Genomic DNA, 18,093 nt, shown 5'->3' on the forward strand with positions numbered 1-18,093 from the left:
TCTTTCTTCTGTTGAACACAAAATAAGATAATTTGAAGAATATGGGCAACTAAACAAGCCTAAGGCCTCAATGACTCCCAAATGGAAAAACATTGGGCCAATGGGGCTCATCGACTGTTCTGTTACCAACATTCTTCAAATTATCCTTTTTGTGTTCAACAGAAGAAAGAAACTTTTACAGGGTTGGAACAACTTTAGGGTGAATAACATTCTTTACATTTTTGGGTGAACTATCCCTTTAAACCTTCCTTGAGTCTGTAGGTTATACTTATAACTTGTAAATACTTATATATAATAACTTTAATAGTTAGGGCAGTCAGTTACAGAGCCAGGAAAAGCATTTGTTGTTTATAGAAATGGTTTAATGTATTTCCATTTATGTGCATGATTATTTTATTCAACAAAGCCAACACCCAAGCACCTTTTTCTCTGTTAGGTGCGTGTGACGATGAATCCTCTTGTTGTTCATGCTATTTGTGCATGTAAAACAAACCCCTAGACAACTAATTTTGTTAATTTTAATGGGTCACAGATCCAGATTTCCCCGTTCTAATTAAATTAAATTATAATTTAACATGGCATTTAACATAACATAATTCAATTATAATTTATCATCTTGTCAGTTAGCTGTTTATATCGGGTAACAGGCGTCGGTTTGGTGGGGAAAAAAAGAAATGAACATCCCTAACGTCTACCTTGGGTTGTTTCACCAAGTGTAGTGTAAATGCAGATATCAGATATGGGCCACTTTTAAAAGAAGATCGTCAAAAATTCGGATAGGCTTATAGTCTGCTAATCGGAATTTGGCATCAAGACCTGCAGTGTAAATGCAGCCTTAAGAAATATATTCTAGAACTTTTCAGTTTAAAGGAATGGTTTATTATGATTTCACTTTTCTAACTTTAGTTATAGTGTAATGTTGCTGTTTGACCATAAACAAAATCTGCAAAGTTACAACACTCAAAATTCAATGCAAAGGGAGATATTTTCTTTTACAGAAATGGCTTTTTAAGGACTACAACAAACGGCTGGTAGGGACTACACAAGCTTCCTCCCAGGTTAGTGACATCACAAACCCTAAAATTTACACGAACCCCGACGCATAAACAAACCGAAGCATTGAGAACTTTGTAAGTGTACAGACAGTTTAATAAGAAGATACTTTATAAAGACAGTACACTTCGCGTATATAGGCAGGAGCCATCTTTGGAAAACAGTCTTGAACAGTCGAACCACGAACGCTGTGCTACGTGAGCTGAACTGTGACTATCGACCAGCACGTAGCACGGCGTTCGTGGTTCGACTGGTTGAGACTGTTTTCCAAAGATGGCTCCTGCCTATATACGCGAAGTGTACTGTCTTTATAAAGTATCTTCTTATTAAACTGTCTGTACAGTTACAAAGTTCTCAATGCTTCGGCGTGTTCAGACCTTTATTTTGAAATAGCGATGAACATGACAAATCATGAAAGAATGGTAGAAACCTAAGTTTGTTTTCATGCCAAGAGTTTAAAAGATAACATCCATTACATTTTTTTTTTTGAAAAAAAAGTCTGAAAATGTTTTAAATATTAAGAAATAAAAATAATAGATTCACCATTTGTGATGTGGCAGCGAGCTATAACCATAGACTGTAAAAATAAAAAAGGTACATAAATTTTCTTTTTATGTGTTATTTAGAGGTTGAATTCATATCAGAATTTGCCAAACATCCCATACTACTTCTGAATAGGATGTCTACTTCATAAATTGTATGAAAATTGTGGAAATAATGGTTCAGATCACTCAAACCACATATGGAATGTAGGCACCCTTATATGGGCAGTAATGGAGTCTGGTTGTCACCTAGTGAAAAAGTTTGGTACTACGCCCAATCAAAATCTTTGAGATATCAACCTAAAATTTGGCTTTAATTTTCTTGCAGTTTTAGAGTCCAACTTGTTTTGAAAATATATATTTTTTATAAAATATGAATAATTAAATTTTTACATTTTACATTTTCATAAACTCAAACTTTTATAACTTTTTTCTTTTTCACTTTCTTAATTTATTTCCCTTCTACAAAAATCTGCCAAATATCGTCTTTAAAACAAGACCATTATTACATCTATATTCCAAAGCATTCTTGAATTATAACCATTTAAGTTCAGACTGGCAATTTTTATGTCTATTAAAAAAAAAGTGTGTGTGGGGGGGGGGGGGGGGTGACACTTTAAGAATTGTAATTTTAGAGTAACACTCTCTTAAATAAATAAATAAAATAAATTATGAAAAGTGGGAGAATTGATTAAGAAAAATATTTATTGACAGTGTTCAATATGATTGACATACCATATGACTATCATTGTTCTCATGATTGAATATTGGTAATGCATCTTTATTAGGTTGGATGGGTCGTTATTTTCTCATGTTGTTTCTGCTTAGCTGGTCCCTTCCTGCTTCAATTGCTCCACCATCCCAAAGAAACCCAGGACTGAATGACTACAGACCTGTTGCTTTAATATCAAATATCATTTGACAGACTGGTACTAACCCACCTGAAGGACATCACTGGGCCCTTCTAGACACTCTTTAGTTTGCTTATCGAGCAAACAGGTCCATGGATGACACACTACATACAGCAACATTTAGACAAACAAATGACTTACGAAAGGATCCTGTTTGTGGAATTCAGTTCGTCCCGCACACAGCACTGGTGCTCCACACTGTGCTCTCTCCCCACTACACAAATGACTGCTCCTATACAGACCCCTCTGTTAAGCTCCTGAAGTTTGCAGACACCACAATAAGTGGCCTCATTCAGGATGGCGATTAATCTCCATTCAGAATATAGGTCCAGTCACAACACCCTGAGTGGAACATACTCAAACCAGTGGAAATGGTAGTAGACTTGAGGAGGAACACCCCAGCACTCCCCCCACTCACCATCATGAACAGCAGTGTACCCGCAAGTTCCTGGGTAGGGTTGCACCAGGCATTCGTAATTTCTCACTTAAATTGGAACGTAAATTCCACAATAGAGGCTTAGTAACTACTAGTTAGTATGTAATTAACTCAGTACTTTCAGTTGCACCAAAAATGAAAATTCTGTCATCATTTACTCATCATGAAGTTGTTCCAACCCTGTATGAATTTCTCTCTTCTGCTGAACACAAAGAAAGATATTTTGAAGAATGTTGGTAACCAAAGAGTTGATGGGTCCCACTGACTTCTATAGTATGGAAATCGATAGGGCCCTGTTTAGTTCCCAACAAAATCTCTACTTTTGTACTCTCCGTAAACAAGTAATGCATAATGGCATATTGTGACGTTTAACCTCAATATTCCAGCCTTCAAATACGTGCGTCAAAGTTGTTGAAATGCTGTGAATTTCAGTTTATCCTTTATTCTAACGATATACATAGTAACGGTACTACTTAAAGGGATAGTTCACCCAAAAATTAAAATTAGCCCATGATTTACTCACCCTCAAGTCATCCTAGATGTATAAGACATTCTTCTTTCAGACGAATACAATCGGAGTTATATTAAAAAAATCTCCTGGCTCTTCCAAGTTTTATAATGGCAGAGAATGGCCGTTATTGTTTTGAAGTCCATAAAAGTGCATCTATCCATCATAAAAATGCTCCACGTGGCTCCAGGGGGTTAATAAAGGCTTTCTGAAGTGAAGCGATGAATTTGTGGAAGAAAAATATTCATATTTAACACGTTACAAAGTAAAATTCTAGCTTCCGGCCAAACGCAGTCTACTTGCGCCTAGTGCATCATGGCGTAGTGTAAATATCAGCAGTACGTTGCATTACTTGCATAAGTTGCACTTTACAGCGCAATCCGTATGGTCATTTGCCGGGAAGCTAGTTATTTTACTTTATAAAGTTTAAAATATGGATATTTCTCTTACACAAACGAATTGCTTCGCTTCAAAAGGCCTTTATTAACCCACCCGGAGCCGTGTGGAGCACTTTTATGATGGATAGATGCACTTTTATAGACAAAACATAAACGGCCATTCACAGACATCATAAAGCTTGGAAGATCAAGGACATTCTTTAATACAACTCCGATTGTATTTGTCTGAAAGAAGAATGTCATATACACCTAGGATGACATGAGGATGAAGCAAATCTTGGGCTAATTTAAATTTTTGGGTGAACTATACCTTTAATCGTGATCCTAATAGGTGCATCACAATAGTATACTGTCATATGACACAGAATAATCTGTATTTCTTTTCCAACACGTCATTAACAACATTGAAAATGCCTCATTAATTACAAATAAAAGAATTTGGGACAAAATTCTTGAAATAACCATTTATTTCTATTAAATACAACACAGACAAATTCAGTTAGTGTTTCTGCTGTGACTAGCTGCAAATATATATGTGTAATCTATAATTATATCTAATTTAGATCATAACAAACTCTTTAAACAACATATCCTGTACATTTTAGGTGCATCTGCAATTCAAGTGAAATTGCGTATTTCATGTTTAGGTATTAAAAAACCTGTGCTAACACCAACTTTCTAGTGTACGCTTGTTGGGTCCATGTAGTTTCCCTGCAGTATGTATATAATGTATAATGCATCTCAATGCTTTAGTTTTTTGCAAAATAATGACCATTTAAAAGTTATAATAAGGGCCTGAACACTGCAAAATTACACCTGGAACTGGCATACTGGATGTCCTATTTTCAATTCTTCTGAGTGGTTGCAGGACACTTCCAAACAACTACAAAAATGATGTCCTGCATTCTCTTGTGAGTGTGTGCATCTTTCAGGGCAACGTTTCCTGCTGTGTGTTAGTCTGTATATGAGAAAGTGCGTGTAAGTCTGGGTGGTGTTTCTTGATGTGTATGCGCAGGTACTGTTTGCCTGCGAATCGTTTTCCACAGCGGGTGCACTCGTACGGTCTCTCTCCGGTGTGGACAGTCTGGTGAGCCGTGAGGTGTCCCGACTGCGTGAAACGCTTCCCGCACTGCTCACAGCGATACGGCCGCTCTCCAGTGTGAATGCGCATGTGCGTGTCCAAACTCTGCGATGTGGTGAAACTCTTCCCGCAGATTGAGCAGATGAAGTGTCGCTTGCCAGCTCCACCCCCGCGTAGAGCGCCCAACCGCCCATAGAGACCCAGCCCTGAGACGTTACCCAGAGCAACGAGCCGCTGCGCAGCAAACAAGGGAGAATTATGGGATACAAAAGAGTCTGACCCACCAATCCTCTGTGGTGAGGTCTGCAAGTGTGTGAGTGTGCTACGGACAGAGTGTGCGGCCCAATCGGATACCGGGTCCAGATCAGTCTTCGCACACAAGTCTTCCTGAAACACTCGATGGAGATGGGAAGCATGAGTATCCGACATGGTTTGAGCAAGGGAGAAGGAAACGTTATCCGAAACAGACAAGTCGGCGCTGGAGTGCTGGGATTCATCAGCGCCGGAGTGTGTGTCTGCAAATGTGAGCGTATGGGAGTGTGAGTCATGGTCAGGGGAGTGTGAGAGTGTGTGAGAATCCTGTCCCGAGAGCTCAGCAACATCTACTTTAGGGGAGTCGTGAGCTACCGCAGAGACACTTTCGCCTTCGTCCTCATCGTCATCCTCATCTGTTAAGAAACAAACAGAATGAACACACCACACTCATTTTGAAAAGGGTTGGCATGGACTTTCAGGGTCATTTTCATGTCCCCATCATACATGCACTTATATATTAGATAATTTTGAGTAAAATTGATAAAGTAAAAAACTGTTCACGGGGCTTTTACCATATTAATATTTTTTTTTACAAAGTAAAAGTTTGTAAAAAAAAATGAAACAGCAAAAATTATGAATTACTAAAAAGTTAAAGTAATAATTTGCATAGAAAATGCAATACAATTATTAAAAGACAATTATTATTCAGAAAATATTACCTAACTGTACTGACTGACATAATCAGATAAGAACACAAAAAACTTAACTGAGCTGAATAATGATGTTATTGTCTTCTGTAGAGCTGCTTTATAGCGGAAATTGAAGTCGTTTCTTTGGTATATTGGGGGATATAATTGGGATACTGCATCACTCAAACTATTACTGGACTAAATTGAATTACCGGTAACATTGAACTGAATAATGATGCTATTGTTTTGAAGAGCTGCTTTATAGCTGAAATTGAAGTTGTTTCATAATTTATGAACTTGGCAACAATGACACTTTTGTTGAAGTGAACTGACCTGAATAAAGACACTATAGTCTTCTGTAGATCTACTTTATAGCTGAAATCAAGGTTGTTTCATTAACTATGAACTTTGAAACATGAATACTGTTATTTCCTGTTTATTATCATGAAGCTGCTTTGACACACCTTTGGCTTGCTCAGTTGGGGCATAAAAGATAATGAATATTATCACAAATATCATTGACGATCTCACTGTAATTACGGTATCAGATCGAACACAAAAACCTGAACTAATGGGCTGATGGGAGGTTTCAGCTCTGGTATAGGCTTGACATCACCTCTTTTAATTCAATTTCATCAAAAGGAGAATTAGATAGCTTTCAGGAGATTTCTGAATTATATGGTCTGGGAAAACTTGATTTTTATTTAGGTACTTACAAACTAGGACTTATTTTAGATAAAGAGACACGATACATGGAGAAGCATGACACAAATTTAATTGATCTATTCATCGACATGTATAAAAATAAAGATAATAGAAAAACTTGTCTCAAAAATATTTCTAGCCATTCAATCCGTAAAGAAACAATCAACAAATAAGATTAGATTAAAATGGGAAAAAGAATCTGGTTTAGGTATTTCAGAGGAAGACTGGCTGAATTCTGTTGGCAGAATCTTATTAGATACTTTGTAACCCCCAAATTAAAATTTATTCAGACTTGCGAGAAGGGAAGTGGTTTATGTTGGAGGAGGAAATGTGGGAAACAGCTGGCAGACCATTTTCATGTATTCTGGAGCTGCCCAGCCATTCAGCCATATTGGCAGGAGGTAATACAAGTAATACATTTTTATTTTCAGTGATGGAATTGACTGCTCATTTTCTACAATTTACCTGGGCAACTTAGCAGCTCATTTAATGATGAAAGACAAGTACCTTTTAAATATATTATTAGCACCCAGCAAGAAAGCTGTAACACGAAAGTGGCTACAATTTGAACCTCAAACAAAGGCTGAATGGCTGGACATTATGACCAGTGTCCAAAATATGGAGAGGATGACTTTCGCTTTAAACCTACAGATGGATAAGTATTTGAAGTATTGGGAAAAATGGATTGTGTTTACGACTTCATGACATGTTTATTGACCAATGTATCATCTGACATATACTTTCATCAATGTTGTTTTATGTAAGAATGTATGAGTGACCAAACGATTGTTCTGTCTTGTTTAGATGTGATTGTATGTTGTTGTTGCTGTGGGTTTTTTTTCTCAAAAGGATAAAGAATAAAAATGAAGTTTCAAAAAAAAAAAAAAAAAAAAATTGTACTAAGTTTAATAATGAAAATATTGTCTTTTGCAGAACTGAAATTGAAGTCGTTTCATAATTGATTCATAAACTCTGCAACATCGACACGGCTACTGAACTGAATTGAATCAACATTGAACCGAATTGAGCTGAATAGTGACACTATTGTCTTCTGCACAGCTGCTTTATAGCTGAAATTGACATTGTTTCATAATTGATTAACTGCAAAACTTACACTTATTGAACTGAATATAACTGAAAAACGGCACTATTGTCTTCTGTATAGCTGAAATTTAAGTTGTTTCATAATTGATGAACTTTGCGACATTAATGCTGTTATTCTCCTGTTTATTACCATGAAGCTGCTTTGAAACAGTATGTATTATATGAAGTGCGATATAAATAAATGTGACTTGAAGTTGACAATATGAGTTCATCACTCATTTTGAAGGGGTAGACAATGGACATTCAGGCTCATTCCTAGTATGCAGTACATTTTCATATTCCTATCATAGATTTTTTTATCATATTAGTTAGAAAAATCTTTTAATATTGTTCAAAAATGTAAAAATTGTGAAATACAGAAAAAAATATAATGTAACAATTCCTTTTCTATTTAACAAGGCAATGTGCATACTTTAAAAGTAAAATAATATTAAAATTATGTACGTTGAAATTATTGAATTGCCTCAAATCCTTGTGTGAACCATGGAATTTGTTTAGATTTTAAGTTCTGAGCCTTGTCAAAATCTGGTGAAACATTTTATTTTATTTTAATTGAATCACAACACATGCATAGAAGTACGAGCCCTGGCTACTCACCACCCAGCGCCAGCTGCTCGAGACCTTCCTCTTTGATTTGCATTTGGATCAAGTCTCCTCCATCATGAAACTCACGCGCCTGGAATCCGATCAATAACAAATAATAATCGCTTTTACACACACAGATATATATTGCTTTCATTTTAATCACAAAATACACACACACACTAAATGGTCATCTAACCTCTGACACTGAACCCCGGCTGGTGGACTCTCCGCCTCCGGACGTTTTTCTGCCCACTAGCGACTCGCGGGCACTAACGTTACTGTCACACCGCGCTACGGTTGTCTCGTCGCTGTACCCCCGCGCCGCAACGATAGACTCTATGAGCTGCAGTTTCCGTCGGAGCTCCTCGTTCTCCTTCTGATGGCGTGAGATCTCGATGTGTAAAACGGCGTAACCGTCGTCCACAAGCTCGCAGATTTCTGCCACCGCCGCACGAGTCAGGGTCTCCATGATGGTCGCGAGCTGGGAGTGAAACGCCCGGTAATTCGCCATCCTTCGCGCTCCTCTGCGTCTGGGCCGCCTGCAGGTCCCGTGGACAAGTGTGTGCGTTGCAGTACAACTTTAGGTTACGGTGACAGCTGCTTTCGTTGTCCGTTAAGTGAGACTGTCCGGTGTTGTTTTTATTTTCTGTGTGAAACGGTGTAACGCTCTGAGACTGTTGCTAGTGGAGGCTGATGTCGTTTCCGGGGGGCTTCGCTCAGATGTTGTCAAAATAAAAGTCACATGTAGAGTATTTTTGTATTGTTCAAAATTAATCATACTGTAAACTGCGAATAAATAAAAATGAATGTCTGATTAAAATATTAATATTTAAACAACTGTACCAGCTAAAAACTGTTTTCTTCATAAAACGTTCACAACAACACTAGCTAAATAAGAACAGACAGACCAATGTGGGTGATGCAAATTGCCTATTTGTTTACTCTGAAGCAGGCTAAAAATACTTATATATATATATATATATATATAGTGACAGCTTACACACATTCTGGACATTCCATCCCACACATAAAGGCAAGCAACCAAGAGACTACTATGATTTAAATTTAGGGAAATAAATTTCACACATGAATTATGGTTGGTTTATTTGACTCCAATTGCAAACAGTGGCTTCAGATAAATTGTTTTGTAAAGGATGAAGAGTTCTAAATCATGATCCTGTATATTTCATTCTGCATGATATCAGACACTTAGAATGATGTGATTACATACATTTCAATAAGTAATATTCTTTCGTGTTTACAGGTGTATTCTCACCTGTATCAGAAAGTACTGGTAGAAAGTACAGAATATAACAAACGTATTAATCATGGCATAAGGACAGGTATGAGTACACAAGTCAGATGTAAGTGAATAAGGCTGCGTTTATCTGCGGCTGGTGGTACCAGATTTCCTCTTCCCAGCAAGGAGATGTTTAGGTTTGAGATCAAATACATGTCGATCAGATTCACCCTTCCTTCCCTGCCTGTTCATGTCCTTCTGTGAGCTCTTCATCATGGTCTTCACCTTCTTCAACATCTGGAAGAAATGAGACAGACAATCAGTCAAATTAACGTTTGTCCTTTGAGCAACATCAGCAATATCTTTTTCTATAACCTACTATATGACTAAACATCTTTCATCAGGGTTTCTCCAGGTATCTTCAAATTAAATTTAATGCCTTTTTAATGCCATTTTTAAACTTTTTAATGCCATACACGACACATGACTAACCACAGATTATATATATATACACATTTCCTGGAACACATAGGCGTAATTTGCAGGTGGGACATGTCCCCACCACTTTTTGGGTGAACTATCCCTTTTAAGACAGCGGCTGTATGTTTACTATTAGGGCTACTGTCTCTTTAAGACCTGTACACGACGCATCTAATATACACGCATTTGACAAGCAGATTTCTCTAAATTTTCTCAGTTTGCTCTCAGTTTAGACATAACCAACTTTCCTAATGTAAACCTTGTGTGTATTTGAGAGTATTAGCGAAATAAGACTCGAAAGATAACTTAGTCCAGTAACCAGGCGCTGTAGACAGACAGGCTTTTAGTGCGTGTGCGCGTCGGGTGTTCACGCTCAGTAAAGCGTATGTTAGAACAGCGCATCAGCAGTGAATGACATGTTTAACCGGCAAGGCTTTAAAGCACATGCAAATAATGAACTTTTGTGAACTCACTGAACTGCTGTGTCCCGTTCCTCTGCGTAGAAAACGCTAGGCGGGCGCGCGTTCTCCTTTTTCCAAAGGGCTAACGTTATACGGCGGTTATGGACATTAGACGACAAATGTAACACAATGTATAAAACACTCATTAAACACGATGTAGGCCTACTATTTAAATCGATTCTTAACGCCGATTTGTGGCCGTCACACTGCATGGGATTTTATTTCCATTGTCACTAACTTAAATGCTTTTTTTTTTTTTTTACAAACGCCAAAATCCTTCATTTTTACCCCTAACGGACTGCAACCATGTCTTAAAAGTTTCGTTTTCCAGTCACTTTGGCTGGAATTTGCACTTTCCCATTTTTCCAAGGTTCCAACCCGTCCACCGCTGTACAAAATGCCCGAGTCACCTTTTGCTCCGGCCGGAAGCAATTACCAAATTGGTTCCACGTGTTTATCACACTAACGTACATATTTTGCGACAGCAAATAAAGATTATTAATTATGAAGGCTATATTCAAATAAATTGATATAAAATTCTCTTCAAAACTATACATTTTTTTAATGCCTGTAGGAATCAAATTTAATGCTTTTTAATGCCATTTAAGGCCTTAATTTTCACAAAATCCATTTAAGGACTTTTAGTGCTTTTTAATGCCCCGCGGAAACCCTGTTCATACACAACTTCATTTCAAACTTGTCTTGTACATGAATACAGGCAGTTTCTGAATCTGACCTTGGCATCTCTGACTCCTGATTGGTCCCTTGGTGGTCTTGAGGCGCTCTGACTGCGAGTACGTGACGTCGGTGGTGCGGATACTTCCCTCTTTCTCTTTCGAACCAGAGAGCGAGATCTTTGAGCATAGTGGCTCTAGAGGGCCAAAAGGTGAACACAAAAATGTTCAGTGTACACAGAAACAGATCACCATGACCAAATGGTATACAAAATCAAGTGTTCTAAACGGAGATACAGAGCTTGGAAAAGCTTCAAGTACACAGGTTCTTACATCATCTTTGTCAGTCATGTCCAAACCCAGATCACCCATCTCCTTCTCCAGAGTCGCTCTCTCCACCTGCATTACCACATAGACCATTCAGATTAACCCATCTTTAACCAGCTAACAAATAAATTGCAAACAAAAAAATGTGATCTAATAGGTTGTTGAACCACAAATATTCCATAATAAAAATTAAAAGTGCTCAATCTGAATAATTACATACTTTACCTAAAATATGCAAGTATTATACAATATTAAACTACTTGCTCTAATTTAAACACATACCTTCTTGGCCGTGCGGGGTATTCTGGGTCCCTGTTTGTCTTTTTCTTTGGATGCGAGAATCTTTAGCTTCCGCTTCTCGCGAATCTGACTGGCCAGCTGTCGGATCTCCTTCATCTCTTCATCCTCGCTCTCCTCCTCAGAGTCGTACTCTCCGGCCTTCTCACGCAGCTCCTCTTCCTGCTCCAAATCCTCCAGCCTCTAAGAATAAGAGAAAGGACAGCAATTCAGAACATGTCATCGGAAAAAAGAATGTAACCAAATAAATGTTGTCATAAAATAAAAACATAGTGTGGAACAGTGAGGAGGGACTGAATTATCAGTGGTTACAGTCATGAAATGAGATATAATGGGTTACAGATTAAAGCATTTGTTTTAATACCTTCATGATCTCCGGGTCGACGTAGTCGGCAATATTGTGACCCTCCCAAATCTCAGGAATCTTATCCTCCTTTTCTTCTGGATTCATCAAATCCCAGTATTCTGAACACACAAGACAACATTTTTCAATTTTTTCAATTGTCTAAAGACAAAAACATTTTTACATTTGAGCTTTTCAGACACTTCTGGAGTGTATATTTTATGTACATGTGTATTTGTGTTTATATCTTACTCTGTAGATCAAGTGTGTAATCATCTCCCAGCTCAACCTCCAGGTCTCTCTCCAGTTTGCGTTTGGGAGTATCCGTCTCCATTGCCTTCCTACGTATCACAGCACCTTCGGGAATAAACGGAGGCCTTTCCTGCACAAACCAAATCAAACACTTTTACAAACACACTGTTTGCTAGAAGCATTTATGAAGAAATAAGCTTACGACCAAGCGGACAATGGTTTAAGAAGTGCGAAGAGCATGTACCTTTTGATCTCTCTTGGCTGGCACTGCCAGGTGAAGTCTGTTCAAAACATCATGGACCTTCTTGCTTTTCATTTTTGTGTCCACACGGTGAGCCAACAGCCGATCACATGCCTGTAAAACAAACAAAAAAACAATTCACAAATCATCTAAACCACCAATCGACATCAGCCTACAATAGTCTTTTTCTCTAAAACCTGGTACATGAAGCGGATTGGCTGATTTCAGTAAGCATATGTGAGAGAGTGAAGCTGATTGGTTGGTCTTACCTCAGTCTTCACCAGCATCACTCCCTCTTCTGTCAGAGCGCTCGTCTCAATCACTGTGACCCCGTCAGCAGTGAGATCCGCAAACACTTTCTACTCACACACACAGAGCTCAGTTTAGTGTCACTGCAGTAAGTCTCAAGTTGCAGGTACATTCTCTTATAACGTCTATCAAACTCTAAACGGTTTGAGATTAAATCTAGCATAGATCTTATATAAAGACTGAAATAGTGACACAGTGGGAAAAAAACCCTGATTATTATAAGACTTGTTAAATTGAAACAGAAACGTTTAAATCTGTATGCTGTTATTTTGTCTGTGGAACACAAAAGGAAAATCTTCAAATCAAAAGTTCATAAAAGAACAGAGGCTGCATTTATTTGATCAAAAATACAGTAAAAGTATCATTAAAATTTAAAATAAATTTTCTATTTTGATATATTTAAATATAATATAAAATGTAATTTATTCCACTGATGGAAATGCTTATTTTTTAGTATCATTACTCCAGTTGTCAGTGTCACATGATCCTTCTGAAATCATTCTAATATGCTGTTCTGGTTCTAAAGAAACATTTTTCATCAATGTTTGTAAAAACCCAATTCTTCTTTTTCCTCAGGATATTTTAATGAAAAGAAAGAGAAAAGCAGAGAGATTTCAAATTTAAAAATAATAATAATAATAGCTTATATAACATTGTAAATGTCTTTACGTTACTTTTTTAAACAATTTAAAGTGTCCTTGTAATGATAAAAGAAATCCTACTGACCCCAAACTTTTGAACAGCAGTGTGCAATTCATTTACATTGTTTTTCAGTTCCAGATCTGTCAGGAAATTGTGTCCTGTTTCTCACATAAAGCTATAAAAGGAATCTAGAAGCCGAATATAATGCACAACTCATATGGACCTACTTTTTCAACATTTTTGGAGCTTGTGTGTTTCCTATGAATTGTCATTGTATAAAAGAGACAAGTGTGAAGATTCTTCAAAATTCTTGTTGTTTCATAGAGAATGAAAAACCGCATACATGTTTGGAATGAGATGAGGGTGAGTAAATAATTGAATTAATTAATCCCTTTAAGTTTATTTCAACTCCAGGAATTCCTGCACTGTATAACAGGATTCAGAATGTCATTTACCTGATTCTCCTCCGACAGTTCACTGATCTTCCTCACATCACACTTATTGGCCATCACGATCAGAGGCTGCATCACACAAATAACAATCACTGCTATCATTCAGCCCAACAAAACCATATTGTTTCACTGCATTTACATCTTTGTATGTGTGCGTACCTTGTTGGCAAACAACGGGCGTATATTGTTGAACAGCTCTAGTTGTTGTGAGAGCGAGTGTCCGCACTGCTCTGACACATCCATGACGTAGAGAACAGCAGAACGCAGGTGAGCCAGAGCGGTGATGGCCTGCATTTCTATGGTATTCCTTTCCTCAAGAGGGTGATCCAGAATACCTGGTGTATCAACCACCTACAAACACAAACCCGTAAATAACAGGTTAGGAACATATTTATTATACAAAATTGAGAATATTTGTATTTAAAATTGAATCAGTTCAGTTAAAGGTTGTCCGGGAACCCTATATTTTTCTACCACTCACCTGCCAGCGCAGGTATTTGTAATCCATGTGACCCACAAACAAAGATTTGGTGGTGAAGGCATACGGCTGGACCTCAACATCAGCACGGGTCACCTGTACACACATTAAAACTTAATTTAAAAAACAATGCACTAGTGTTGGGTGATACTCCTCTTAGTTTAATCGTCATCATTCACTTTATCACAGGAAATGACGAAAGTGAATCCTTGTCCATTTTGCGAGCAAAGATGGAGTTGGTGATAAAGAAAAATATCATATTGCAATACTGCAAATATATCAGTTTTAACCATACAATGTGAAACTTTGTGCGAGAGTTACGAGAGATGAATCTACTTCAACATACACCGATAACTGTATATAACAGGTTTAATTTAGTATATACACTTATATAATTCACAGGCGTAGGAAGCATTGATAAGTTTCTGTGCTCCTGTTTCTGTGTGTGCATAGCGCGATCTCTGCTCTGTGTCCGAGTGACGCGATGTGTGTGTGTGCATCAATGAAAACAACGCATTAATATAAAACGGTGATTAAACTGACTTGGAACTACCTGTACTTTGAATGAACCAAGTGGAATGGATTTGAGGAAGCAGCAGAGTGGAAGTCAAGGCTGTAACTAAAATGCGGAATGGAGTTTAATTTATTAGGTCATTCCTCAAGTGGAATGGATTTGACTGATGTTGCTCTGAAAAGTGAACAGACATGCGTGGAATTAGAGGCGGTAAAAGTTAGTGGGTCCAATATCATTGGTCTTAAAAAGCGGGTGGGTTAGTATACTATGAACTCATATACAATGGTTCCGACGCCCATGATATAATTAATTGTATAATAGATGACAATGTTTTTAAAACATTTTTAATAAGTAGTAAGCTAATCTATATCATCGCAGTGTGTCGGTTATGGGGTGATGAGCTATGAAATTATGGCAGGGCAAATTACTTGTAACAATAATTTAATAAATAATAATAGTAGCCTAATAATAATAACTGTAATACTTTAATTGGAAATTACAAATTCTCTTGATATTGCCAATAGCTGATGCTTTTGACAATATCTCTGGCTATCGTCAATATAATCGTCTATCGGTACAACCCTACAGCGCGCACAGATTTGACATTTGACCTACATTCACATGCCCAAACAAACCTTGTTGATAAAGCTGGACTTGCCGACGTTGGGGTAACCACACAGCAGGAGGGTTCTGGTGTTTGGGTCAATAGAGGGTAAACGGGACAGATGCTGCCGCACTACAAAAAGATAAATATGCATTTAATATGTGCATCAGATGTAAAAGTTTTTGTTTAACATTTATGCTTTAATGGGTGAAGCTAAACCTTACTCCAAAAGTATACACTTCCCATTCAAAGGTTGATCAAAAGTAACAGTAAAAACTCTGTAAAAAAAAAATCTTATTTCAAATAAATTTAAGGAAAGTATTTGTGGATGTGTGCAAGTGTTTGTACCTTGTTCTAAATACTCCAGGCTCTGTTTCTGTCTCTTTAATATGGTGCACATGCGACCCAGTGCGGCCCGTTTCAGCTGCTTGCAGCGATACAACGAATCTCCATATTTCATGAGCCGCACATAATCTTTAGCAACACTAAAAAATGCAGACACTCAGTTAAATTAATTTCATAGACCCACAGATATGAGCAGACCTCATACGGGATATATTTAAAAATCAAACAAAGGATGTAAATGATCTCATGTATCAGCCAACATATTTATATTTAAATCAACCACAAATAATGCTAGAGTATATGTGCAGGATAATATGCTAAACCCAACAGACTCACTTATCAATGAGGTTCTTGGCGATGTTGATCTGACCAAGAGCCAGTTTATAATGGTCTTTATCATACAGCACATTCATCAGATCAGCGTAGAAGGGGTGGATATCCTGAGAGAGATAAATAGGAAGTCATTTTTCTACTAAAGAAGGGATGATTAAGAAGGGTCAGCATGTGTAAGCTTTGTCCGAAGTGTGTTGTGAAGTTTGGGCGACACTTACATCCAGTTTGGGGAAGTCAGTGAGGATCTGTGACAGCCGATCATGGTAGTTCTGCTGGGTGAATTTGACTTTGCGCATGTAGAAATGCCTTATTCGGTGGATCTGGTAGTGTTTGTGTACAACAGTGGGAGTTTTTCGCTGGGTTTTGGATAAAGTCAGATCTATGAAGTCCTGCATAAAGAGAATCAAACAAAGAAATGGTTTATGAATTATTATTTCTTATAATAAAAAAGCTTTGAGTAACATTATTGAGGCACAACAGGGTTCCCGCATATTTTGGCAAATGACTTTCCATTACCATGATTTTTCCAAATATTAGTGATTACTTATGCTAATCTTTAATACTTTTATATAACAAATAATATTAATGATTACTTTGGGATTTTATATAATAACCCAATTATAATAAATAATTGTATAAAAGGTTGCACTCACAAATATCAATTAGCCAATGAAATACAACTAGAAAAACTTATACCTACTAAATTTCCACTTTATTTGCATTCATTTTCCTGGAATGGATTTTTTTTTAAAACCTTTAAAAATATTCATGTTTTCCATGACCATAGGGACCTTGGCACACATTTGGGGTTAGTGGTTTAATTCAACAACTGACAACAAATGGACACAAAAAAGTAAAGTAATCACAGGTTGAGTTCTCTCAAATTGAGTTGATCTAAACTTTATTGCCTTATTAACCAACCAAATATCTCAACCGCATTCATATTTCATCCCTTCCCAGATGTTATAAACGCAGAACCACTCATCTTCATTTTCACTTATGACGCCAAGCATATTGACAGTAATAGAATAAATAAAATGACAACACATGAAAAGTTAAATGGCTGAACAACGCGCGCACGTGTGTAAAGCGCGAGCAGCATACTGTCAACGTCCGTTATAAACGGCAACACCATAAGCACTTTCAATAGCATTCAACCCCGCATATGAGTGTCAAAAAACGTCGTTAATTTCCTACCTTAGCGGTGGGAACCACCATAATCTTTTTAAAGTTGTACAGAGCCATGATTGCGGCACACGCGAGTCCACAGCAGAGCACGCGGAAGGGCCGAAAGACGCAACGGACGCGTGTCACGAAGAGCAACACACGTGGTACCGCACTGACGCGATCACAGCGTCACCTACCGCAGGGAGGAACCACACGCATCACTGCAATTCCATAACCGCCATGTCGCATTGATAATAAAGATAGCAGAAGCAGTTTTTTTTAAGACATGTTTGGTTCGGGTCATTTTGAATCAATGTTATCGCATTGGACTAAAACTTACTGACTTTGCTCACACAGGGTACTACTTCCCACATTGTTTGTATTTATTTGGAACCAATTGATCAAATGCATCATTGATCTATACACCTCAGTGAAAAAGCAGTTATGTGGATAATTTAGTCAATATTCAATAAAATATGAAAAAATGCACTGTGTATCACACTGTGCTTTAATGTATAACCAGTAAGTTTATTTTTAAAGGCTTTAATCTTGTAAAAAATGGCACAAAGTCACACTTGTGGTGTTCCCGGTCAAAAATGACCAGCCTACAAAAAAATTGTGTAGAAATCTGTTGTAGGCTCATGCTATATCATCACCAAATATTGGA

The 18,093-nt window shown here is 37.5% G+C and overlaps 2 protein-coding genes across 2 annotated transcripts; both read right to left on the minus strand.

Annotated features, from left to right (window-relative positions):
- Positions 1 to 4,300: 4,300 nt before the first annotated feature.
- Positions 4,301 to 9,018, minus strand: LOC143731468 (uncharacterized). The gene is made up of 3 exons (XM_077222443.1): positions 8,464 to 9,018; positions 8,280 to 8,358; positions 4,301 to 5,597 (listed from the first exon to the last, which is right to left on the minus strand). Exons 1-3 carry the CDS (start codon positions 8,776 to 8,778, stop codon positions 4,777 to 4,779), a joined length of 1,215 nt encoding a protein of 404 aa, XP_077078558.1. The 5' UTR covers positions 8,779 to 9,018; the 3' UTR covers positions 4,301 to 4,776.
- A 336-nt stretch (positions 9,019 to 9,354) lies between these two features.
- On the minus strand, positions 9,355 to 17,594 carry gtpbp4 (GTP binding protein 4). The gene is made up of 16 exons (XM_077222000.1): positions 17,457 to 17,594; positions 16,478 to 16,648; positions 16,263 to 16,366; positions 15,930 to 16,066; positions 15,613 to 15,713; positions 14,467 to 14,559; positions 14,145 to 14,336; positions 13,989 to 14,054; positions 12,852 to 12,941; positions 12,586 to 12,696; positions 12,342 to 12,471; positions 12,111 to 12,211; positions 11,732 to 11,929; positions 11,456 to 11,521; positions 11,185 to 11,319; positions 9,355 to 9,804 (listed from the first exon to the last, which is right to left on the minus strand). The coding sequence occupies exons 1-16, from the start codon at positions 17,502 to 17,504 to the stop codon at positions 9,652 to 9,654; spliced, it is 1,896 nt and encodes a 631-aa protein (XP_077078115.1). The 5' UTR covers positions 17,505 to 17,594; the 3' UTR covers positions 9,355 to 9,651.
- Between the last annotated feature and the right edge of the window lie 499 nt (positions 17,595 to 18,093).

The sequence above is a fragment of the Siphateles boraxobius genome, unplaced genomic scaffold (assembly GCF_051911475.1).
Source record: "Siphateles boraxobius isolate OS27281-9 unplaced genomic scaffold, OSU_SipBor_1 86, whole genome shotgun sequence".
Classification (NCBI taxonomy): domain Eukaryota; kingdom Metazoa; phylum Chordata; class Actinopteri; order Cypriniformes; family Leuciscidae; genus Siphateles; species Siphateles boraxobius.

Coding starts and splice junctions, on each gene's coding strand:
- LOC143731468 (XM_077222443.1), bottom strand. CDS start 8,778: ATGGCGAATTACCGGGCGTTTCACTCCCAGCTCGCGACCATCATGGAG. Junction 8,359..8,463: donor GCCGGGGTTCAGTGTCAGAG/GTTAGATGACCA, acceptor ATCGGATTCCAG/GCGCGTGAGTTTCATGATGG. Junction 5,598..8,279: donor CGAGCAGCTGGCGCTGGGTG/GTGAGTAGCCAG, acceptor GTTTCTTAACAG/ATGAGGATGACGATGAGGAC.
- gtpbp4 (XM_077222000.1), bottom strand. CDS start 17,504: ATGGCTCTGTACAACTTTAAAAAGATTATGGTGGTTCCCACCGCTAAG. Junction 16,367..16,477: donor CTGACTTCCCCAAACTGGAT/GTAAGTGTCGCC, acceptor TATCTCTCTCAG/GATATCCACCCCTTCTACGC. Junction 12,697..12,851: donor TGATGCTGGTGAAGACTGAG/GTAAGACCAACC, acceptor TTTGTTTTACAG/GCATGTGATCGGCTGTTGGC.